We start from the raw sequence: 10,945 nt of genomic DNA, 5'->3' as shown, positions 1-10,945 counted from the left end.
TTTTTTTTTTTTTAATAATTATCATATTTATTTATTTTTTATTATAATTTTTTTTTTTTTTTATAATTATAATATTTTTCCACTTTTTTTTTTTTTCTTTTCTTTTTATTTTTTTTTTCCAAATAATCCATTTACTATTGTTTTATATATGTTCAACCTTTTATACAAGAACGATTATAATAATAGTATACTTTTTCATATAAATATTACATAAGTTCTAATATGCATCAATTATTATATAGGCAAAAATAAGTAATATAAAATATATATATATATATATTAATATATGTATATATTAAAATTTTTTTTTTTTTTTTTAACATTTAAAAAAACATTATGTGAAAATAAATAAAAAAATAATAAATAATAAATAATAAATTTATAAAAAGGGTTTGTGTGGACACATAAAATTATGTTTATATATATATATTATATAAATAATAATTTTGGCTCCTTACACATCCCCATTTTTATATATACTTCCTCATCACCAATTAAAATAAATAATATAATAATTTATTAAATAACTAAAAAAAATTACATAAAAATGGAATATAAAATATAAAGGAATATTCAAGTTCTTCGGCATCATTATTCCTTTTTTTTTATTTATTTATTTTATAAAATATTGTATATATTTTTTTAATTATTTATATATTTTTTATTTTATATATTTGAACGTTTGATCTATTTATTTATTTATTTATTTATTCCTTTATTTATTCATTTATTCCTTTATTTATTTATTTATTTATTTGTTTATTTTCTTTTTGTTATATTCTTTTACAAAAAAAAAGAATTAAAGATGCCGAAGAACTTGAATTTGTTTGGTAAATATTTAAGAAGACTAGGTAAAAGTCATAAAAAAGGTTTTAAAAAAAAACAAATAATTCATCCAATACCTGTGAAAGCATATGGTAGAGTACCATCTGCCGCTTCACAAACTGGATTATATCACGATGAAGATTATAATTATTATACAAAAGTATCATATTCATTAAAAAAAACAAGAATTAAATTAAAACCTAATGTTTTTAAAAAACATATTGTAAGTAATGAATTAAATACAATAATCCCAAATGTTAGATTAACAACTAGTGCATTACATGCAATGGATGATGCTGGTGGATTTGATAATTATATTTTGAGAACTCCTCCAGAAGAACTTCGATCGAATTTAGGAGAAAAATTAAGAAATGTAATGTATTTTTATATGTCACATCCAAATATTAGATCTTTTTCATTACCTTGGAAAATATTTATGAATCAATTTCAACAAAATGACTACTTTTATTCTATTTATCAACATTTAAGAAAAAAACGATTATCCGAATTATATCAAAAAAAGGAATCAGCCAAATATTCTCCATATTATTTACCTAATGAAAAAAACTTACACCCACAAAGACAACCATTTGCTTTAAACACAGAAATTAATGCTTTAAATTTGTGGTTTAATAAAAATAATATCCTAAAAAAAGCTTTCATTCATAAATTAAAAGAAGCAAAGTCATTTGATAGGGCTTATACTGATCATCACTTTTTGGATAGTTACAGAAAAGGTAGAGGTAGAGGAGGAGGAGGGAAACATGGACGAACACCCAGAAGAAGATCAAAGACGTATAAATACCACGAAATTAGACCTTACTAAAATGTACTTTTATGTCAATCATTTTTTTCTTAATTATATATAAATAAATATGTATATATATGTATGTATATTTATTTATTTATTTATTTATATATATATATTTTTTTTTTTTAGTGTTTTTTATTGCAATATGTGCATTATTTTATTTTTATCAATTATTTAACTAATACAATATTTGAGATATAATTTTTTTTTTGTTATAATTATAATGAAATAATAAAGCAGTGCGAAAAAATTTACTACGAAATATAATACCATATAGTAAAGATATATATATATATATGTATATAATATGCAACATTTAATAATAAAAAGTATTAATTATATTACCATTTATTTTTTTATTTTATTTATTTATTTTTTTTTTTTAGAAGTTCATTAAATCATCGGCGTACGATATAGGTGTTGATAATTCACTTCTCTTTCCATCATTTTTCTTAATAGGTGACATTCCAGGTACTATATCAGAATTTGAATCATCCTCATTTTGTGTGAAATATTTATTCTTTCCTTTTACATCTGATATAAGAGACATATTATCATCATCTTTATAACTAATATTACCTAATGAACTGTTTAAAGATATATCCACGGAATGTTTCGAATTTATATCCACTGATTTATTATCAGTATCATTCATATTTAGTTCTGAATTATATTTGGGAATGACATGCATATTATTATATTTTTTTGATCTTACAGGTTTAGGGCTAGAATTCATATCATAATGAGATTTTCCTTTGTCATTATTATTATTATTATTATTATTATCTTCATCATTTAAACTAACAAGATCACTTAATGTAGAGTTTGAATGTGATTTTTCATCCAACTCGGAATATATCTCATTATTATTACTATTATTCTTTTCATTTCCATAATTTTGCTTATTAATTCTTTTATACTTATCTTTAGCTTTATGTACATTGTTCGTTTCTTCTTTTTCTTCATGATCATTTTCATGATGTATTAATTCTTTCTTAATTCTATAATGACGCATATTTTGATTTACATAATTATTTTCATTGATATCACTCTCAGAATTAATATTATCTTCACCATTCGAGAATTTGTTCTTGTCTATATTATTGTCTTCATCTGATAAATCGTCATTTTGTATATCATTATTATTATCATCATTATTATTATCATCATTATTATTATCATCATTATTATTATCATCATTATTATTATTATCATTATTATTGCTATCATTATTATTGCTATCATTATTATTGCTACCATTATTATTGCTACCATTATTATTGCTACCATTATTATTGCTACCATCATTATTTTCATCATTATTTTCATCATTATTCATTTTATGAACTTGGTCATTGTCTTTATTCCTATTCATTTGTAATACACTCTTTCTTGTTTTAATAATAGTAGATGCTTCAGATTGTCTATTTCGGTTGATAATATTTTTGCTAATGTTCATATGTATACTTTCATTCAAATTCATATAGCTATTTTCATAATTGATGTCCTTAAATTCATCATTCAATTTTCTTTTTTTACATATAATAAGCATCATATGCTCAAATATACTATTTTCATATTTTATGTGAGATTGGTTAGCTACGTTGTAAGAATCGATTAAGTTTAAAATTTGCTTTTTTAAATAATTTAGCTGATATTCAGAAAGACTCAATTTTTGGGCATATGGCAATATATATTTTAAGAAGGAATTTTGATTTTTTAAATTTAATGCACAATTTACACATGAATGTATAAATTTACATAAAGGCAATTTTTGTTTTTCTACGATTTTTACTCCTAAACGGCTAGCTATGGATGCACTAAACAATAAAAGATCTTTCTCTTCTAGAGCATTATTAATATAAGCAGTATACAATCCAATTAATGCACATAATAATACTTCATAAAATACATCAATATTATATTTTTTTAACTTATTATGAAAATTAAGAGCTATAGAAGATAAGCCCTTATTCTTTACATTTAAATGAATTAATAATAATACACCTAAACAACTATTAAATATATTGATATTGTTACAATTCAAAATAAATTGAGCTATAATTAATGTCATATGCATATATTGCATTTCTAAAATTTTTTCATTTTTACTTAACACATCTTTATTATATATTTTACACATATCTGCAATATATGTATATGTATTAATAGGAAAAAATACACTAATATCTATAGATAAAAATGAATTAACAAAATTATAATTATTATTATTCATATTTTCCACATATTTAAATAATTCTGTAACAAAATTAAAAAGAATATTATCATCTTTATATATATATCTGGACACATTTTTGTATTTATTAATTTCTTCATCCTTATCTAAATAGTTTTCCATATCTTCCTTTATATGTATATCCATACATGATCTTATTTCATTATTGTTTTTAATTTTATTTAAAAATAATTCTAATGTCTTATATTTATTTAAATCTTCAATAGAATATAAAAGTATATTTTCTAACTGAGCTATATTCATTAAATTTAAAAATGTACCATATCTTAAAATAGTATTATTACAAGATCTAATTAAAAAGATAAGTACATGATTTATATCTTTTCTAAGATTTGAAATATTTGCATATATATAATTTAATTCTATAAAGATATTTTTTAGTGCGTCAATTTTCTTATTATTTAAATTATGTAATTTTTTTAAATCTTCTAAATTTATATGATTACTATCATTTTCTTTATTATTCTTATTTTTATTATGATCAATAACATTATTTTTCTCTGATTTATCATTTTCATTTATTTCTATTTTTATATTATTATTTTGAATACTATTTTCTAAATTAGATTCGTTCTCATTTAGATTGTGTTCATTATTTCTATTTTTTTTTTCACCTTCATTTTTTTTTCCATCTATCTTATCATTTTTATATTTATGTAAGAATATGTTATATAGGAAGTTGAAGAAATATCTTTTTTTACAAAGATGATATATATAATTTTCATATATTATATAAATTTGATCAATACATAATAATAACAATCTCGAAGAAGGTGTATGAAGAACTACATCTTCATCATAATAATAAATAGAGTTAACCTTAGCTTTTATAATATGTAGGCATAAGTGTATAATTACATTTGCATGTATACAAGCATCAGATGAATAATATAAGTTTTGTAAATTTTGTTCATATTGAAAATTTTCTTCTTCACTTTGAATATAACTAGAATTTTTATTATGTTTTGTCATATTATCATTTAAATGTAATATATCTTGTATATTCATGGTTTTTCTTTTATTTATATTATTATTATTATTATTATTATTATGTTTATTTTTATCCTTTTGTTTGTTATTTTTATTTTTTTTTCTTCCAATATAATTTATATCTTCATCATTATCATCATAAGACATTTCCACATCTTCACTATATTGATCACTTTGTATATTATTTTCATGAGTATAACTTTCAATATCATTTTCATCATTATAAGATGTTAATAAATTTTCTTCTAAAAATTCATTCAAATTAATAATATTATCTTTGAAAAAAAAGGATTGACATTTTTCTTTAACTTTAATACTAAAATAATCTTGTTCACATAACATTTTAATACTTTTCTCTATGTTTTTTTTCTTTTTTAATATATCATTTTTTATATCTTTATAATTAGATAAATCATTGTTTATATAATTAAAACCTAATGTATATATATGAATTAAATTAGTTAAATTTAATATGATTTCTTCTTCGATTGCTTCAATAATATTTTTATCCTTATTTACTAAATTTTCTGAAATAACAATTATTTTTCTTTTCTTATTCAAAAGATATACATTATCTTCACTATGCTCATCATCCGTATCACTTTCATCTTGTCCTTTATTATCTTCTTCATTTCTATCAACTTCCATATTATAATTCTTATGATAATATAAGAAATTCTCCATGAAATTATTAAAATATGTATAATACAAATCAAAAAATAAATCACTTGACAATTTGTTGGAACCTTTTAATGAATCATTTAATGATAAAAAAATTGAAATTATATTCATAGTATATTTGGATGAGTAATAAGGCAACTTATAATTTTTTAATAAATAAAATAAATATTCATATGTTTCTTTTAAATATATATAAATATTATTAAAGAAATAATTCATATTACTCTCAATATCATTTTTAAAATATTCCATAATAGTACTTGAAAAATTATAAATGTTATTTTTTTCTTCATGCTTATATATATGTTTACATTCATATAAAGCTATTTTTAAAATTTTAAAAACTAATAATAAGTGTTCTTGATTTGTTTGATGTAATTTTATTAATTGTTTACTATTCTTAATAATATAAAATGTATATATAATCATTTTTTTTATTTTATTTGTATCATTATTAAGTTTTGAATGAGCTGTATTTTTGTCTGACATCAACACACCATTAATATTAACATTATTATTAATATTATTTATATTGTTACTATTTGTGGAAACGCTACTACCTTTTCTATTTTTATTCTTTTCCATTTCGTTAATATCATTTTGTAAATTTCGATAAGACGATTCACATATATAAAGTAGGCACTTTCTTAAATCACGACCTTTATCAGAATTATTTTTATCACAATCGTGTGATACATATGTAGAATGTTTACTTTTTTCTGCATTATTTTCTGTTACATGTTCACCATCTATCACATTATTATCATTATTATTATTAAACCTTTGTGATAATTGTACGTTATTTTCATCCTCCCCCATGTCCTTTTCCTTATCATTTGTTTTATCGCTTCCTTTCTTTTTAGCTATATATAATAAAGATATATCATCCTCACATAACAACTCGATAATTATATCAATATTATTAATACAATCTAACTTTTCTCTAATACCTGTTATAAATTTACCAATAACTGTATACAACTTTAGATTTTCATTATAATTCTTCATATAATCAAAGTAGTGTACAAAATTTTTAACAGTAGGTATATTTTTATTTAAATATTTTGTTAGATAAATTATATTATATTTAACTATTTCACTATTAGTATCATTCTGTTCAACATCAAAATAATTATGTTTTCTTTTTTCATAATTTTTAATTTTATTCTTAATTTGAGACTCGTATATTAAAGATGTAATCATCTCTGATATTTTATTATTATTATTGAACCATATCAAATTACTAACAATTTTTTTTTCTTTTGTTGAAAGTATACACATGTTATCAGATATCACATGAATATCATCCTCTTTACCATCATGATTTTGTTTATTTCCTATATTCTTTTTATTCTTTTTATTATGATTATATAATACTATAGATTTCTTATTCTGTATCTTTTCTGATTCAGTACTATTTACATCAGTATCCTCTTCATACTCTGAAGAAGATGTATTATCATTTATATGTGGATCATCCTTCTTATTATGAGCTGAATTTTTTTTATTTTTTAAGGTCTTTTTAAAATCTAAAAATTCTGTTCTATTTAATTTCATTTTATTCATTTCTAAAATTAATTCGAATGTTTTTATTCTTACATTATAATCACTATCAAATATTAAATTTAATAATTTCTTTTTGGACATATATAATAATTCCACGATTTTAAAAATTTTCTTATTACTATTATTATAATAATTACATAAATATATTAATATCTTCAAGCAGCATATTTTTATTTTATTATCCTTATCATATAAAATCCATATTAATAACTTCGTAAATTTTCTGTTAGTAAAATATAAAGTTAACACATCTAAATATAAATAAAAATATTCTAATGTTATTATTCTAATATCTATAAATATATCTTTAATTTTATTTTTATATAATATATTGTATGTACATAAAAGGAAATTATTTAATATCGTCAAATTTTTCCTATCTTCATTTATATTATCGATTAATTGACTAATAATTAAATTTCTTTCTACAATATTGTATAATTCGCTATCCTTCTTATTTTTATAATTAATAAGATCCTCAATATTTAAAGATCGATCATCATTAATAATATCTAAAGTACTATTATTACTATTATTATGAATAGTATTACTTGTTCTTGTTATTGTTGTGCTACTATTTCTTTTTCTTCCTGCACCTGTTAAATTGTTAGTATTTTTTCTTTCTCTTGTATATTCAGCCATTAGTTGCTTCCTTGATTGCCTTTCATGATTATTTATGTAACGTATTTTTTTACATAATCCTAAAAGTATAGACAGACTAGCCAAAGAGGAAGTGAAACGTATTTTTCTATATTTACTTACACTTAATGAAAAGATCCATATACATATATATAAAATATCATATATATAATTTTCATCAAAATGAAATGAAAAATCAGCAAAAAAGTTAGCAAATGCTTTATATGATTTATTGTTTTCATTTTTTATTTTTATCAAAACATCTGTATTTAAATCGGCATTTAAATATTGTTCTAACTTTTCACATTTAAAAGTACATACTTTTTCAAAATTATTTTCATCTCTTATAATCTCATCCATGTTTGTGATTTTATTACTAGACCTAACAGTAGATGGTGTCATAATGTCACTAAGGGTCGTATTATTTATTGTATTACCTATTATAACATTTTGTAATTGATTATTATTTGGTATATCTTCATATAAATATATTTGTTTATCTATATAATCTATAATATCAACCGTCCATGTTAAAGTCTCATTACCTGAACATTCAGCTAAAAAATTAAGAAAAAATGTAGATATTTTAACTTTTTCATTGGTATCTTTATTAAATAAACTATAATATATTTCTTCAATTATATCATGTAAATTTTTTGGATTCTTTTTTATATTTTCATATAAATTAAAATCTTCGAAATTTTTATAAACTTTCTTATTAACAAAATTCTTTTTATTTTTAAATGTACTACTACTATATGTTTGTTTTAACTTTTTCTTTTTATTATTTCGTGAGCTCTCTTCGTTAATATATTCTTCATCATCGTCATCACTTTTATTAGAATCTTCACTGTTGCTAGATTCTACATAAACACTTTTCCTTTTTCTTAAATTTATATCATTATATTGAGTATTTTTATAAGAGGTTGATATCCTTTTACTTCTATCCATCTTACTTCTTTTAAATATATCAAAATCTTCATCGTCTATATCTTCATTAAGAATATCAATATAACTATTATTTTTTAAATTATTCTTTTCATAGTTGTTATTTTTTCTACTTATAACATTTTCGATACATTCATGATCTTTATTTTTATCTCCATCATGAAAAGGAGTAATAGCATTCGAATTATCACCACTACTATTATTATTATTATTATTATGTTTATGTTTATTTTTATTTCTACGATTATTTCTGTTATTATTATTATTGTTGTTATTATTTTCATTTTCTTTATTATATTTTCTTTTGTTACCTACAGATGAATCATCATCATTAACACTTACTGTATAATCACTATCATTTGTTGAACTATTTTCATCAGTACTTAATAAACTTTCATCTTTATCCTTATAAATACTTTTCCTTCTCTCATGTGTAATCTGTTTTTTTACCATATTACCACCCTCTCTTTTTTCTATCAATTCGCGGTTCCTATTATTTTCATCAAAATTATGGCTCAAACGTGATGATCTTCTTAAAAACATTTTATTATCCATGGTGTAAAATCTTTTTCAATATAAAAAATAATATAAGATAAAAGAAGGAAATACGTAAGCATATGAGAAATAATCAACACATAAATGTATATATATATATATTTATTTATTTATTTATATGTAATAGGTTAAAAAAAAAGATCATCGAAAAGAAAAAATGTGTATACACATATAAATATATAAATTCTTTATATATTATTTTAAGAAAAAGTTTTATTTTTAAAGTAAATCCCTTTAATATTTTTTAAAGATAAAATAAAATTTATATGTATATTTATTATATACACATAGTTATATTTATATTTAAGTAAGAAAATTATTTCTCTATTATTATTTTATATTGAATACAGGATGAATCAATCTCTAATCAAAATATAAAAAAAAAAAAAATAAAATAAAAAATAAAGGTAAATAAATATAAGGATAATAAGAAAAAATGAATATACATATATATATATATGTATACATTTATTTATTCACAAAACGTATGGAACCATTCATGAATAACATAAAAAAAAAGAAAAAATATATTATTTTTTTTTTATTTTTTCATATTTATTTAATTAAACATATACATATATAACAGAAGAAAATATATATTTACATGTAAAGGAATATTTAATACATAATTAAATAAAAATATATTTAATAATTATATATATATATATATATATATATATATATATATATATATATACATATGTAATATATATTATAAATTATAAATTACATATACTTAAAAGAGTACACTTACGATTAAAATATATATGAACGCCTTTGAAAAAAAAAAAAAAAAAGAGAGAAACAATATATATCATAAATAGTATTTTTTATTGCTTATTCTTTATTTTTTATTCCTTATTAATTATAACAAGGAATAAGGTTACACATTTTTTCTCATACTTTTATTTTTTTCTTTTTTCATTACAATGTTTTGGATGAGAAAATATAAAGTTTTAAGTGTATATCTTTTAAAAATTTAAGGTGGTGTTTAATGCATATAAATATTTTATTATTTTGATTTTAACATATATAAATAAATAAATAAATATATATATAATTATATTTATTTATTTATTTATATATTTCTTAGTATGTATTCCTTTATTTACAAAATTAAAGTATTTATATGTTGCATATATTTGTCTGTATGTAAGCCTCTTGAATTTTTTTTTTTTTTTTTAAAAGGTTATACTATCAAATGGAACATATAATTTTACTCTGTATTTACATTTATTAATATTTTTAAAAAATATGTAAATAATATATATATATATATATATATATATGACTACCCAAAGTGTATCATATTTAAAGATTGTTAATTTTTTTTTTTTTTTCTGTTTTTTCTCCTTGCATATTTAAAAAGAGAATAATTTATAATTTTCTACTTTTTAAGAACAACATTGTAAAAAATTATGCTCAAGTTTATATTATATATATATATATATGTGTAAGACAGTATATAGGGAAAAAGAAAATTAAAATATATATATATATATATATATATATAATATTATATTCTCCGCGTCTACCTCAATATATATAATATTTTCTTTTCCTTTGTAATAAATTACATATATAATATATACGTTATTTCCTTCGTTTTCCTTCTTTTTTTTTTTTTTTTTTTTTTTTTTTTTTTTTTTTTTATTTTTTTTTTTTTTTTTTTT

The 10,945-nt window shown here is 19.3% G+C and overlaps 2 protein-coding genes across 2 annotated transcripts; one reads left to right on the top strand and one right to left on the bottom strand.

The window, feature by feature from the left end:
• Nucleotides 1–805: 805 nt before the first annotated feature.
• On the top strand, nt 806–1,651 carry PRSY57_1455900 (mitochondrial ribosomal protein L28 precursor, putative; the record flags this gene model as incomplete). The annotated part of the gene is made up of 1 exon (XM_012910155.2): nt 806–1,651. One exon carries the CDS (start codon nt 806–808, stop codon nt 1,649–1,651), a length of 846 nt encoding a protein of 281 aa, XP_012765609.2.
• Nucleotides 1,652–2,018: 367 nt separating this feature from the next.
• PRSY57_1455800 (hypothetical protein) lies at nt 2,019–9,272 on the bottom strand (the record flags this gene model as incomplete). The annotated part of the gene is made up of 1 exon (XM_012910154.2): nt 2,019–9,272. The coding sequence occupies one exon, from the start codon at nt 9,270–9,272 to the stop codon at nt 2,019–2,021; it is 7,254 nt and encodes a 2,417-aa protein (XP_012765608.2).
• Between the last annotated feature and the right edge of the window lie 1,673 nt (nt 9,273–10,945).

Source organism: Plasmodium reichenowi, chromosome 14, assembly GCF_001601855.1.
Source record: "Plasmodium reichenowi strain SY57 chromosome 14, whole genome shotgun sequence".
Classification (NCBI taxonomy): domain Eukaryota; phylum Apicomplexa; class Aconoidasida; order Haemosporida; family Plasmodiidae; genus Plasmodium; species Plasmodium reichenowi.
The sequence above is the reverse complement of the archived record's forward strand: the minus strand, read 5'-3'. Positions and strand labels throughout refer to the sequence as shown.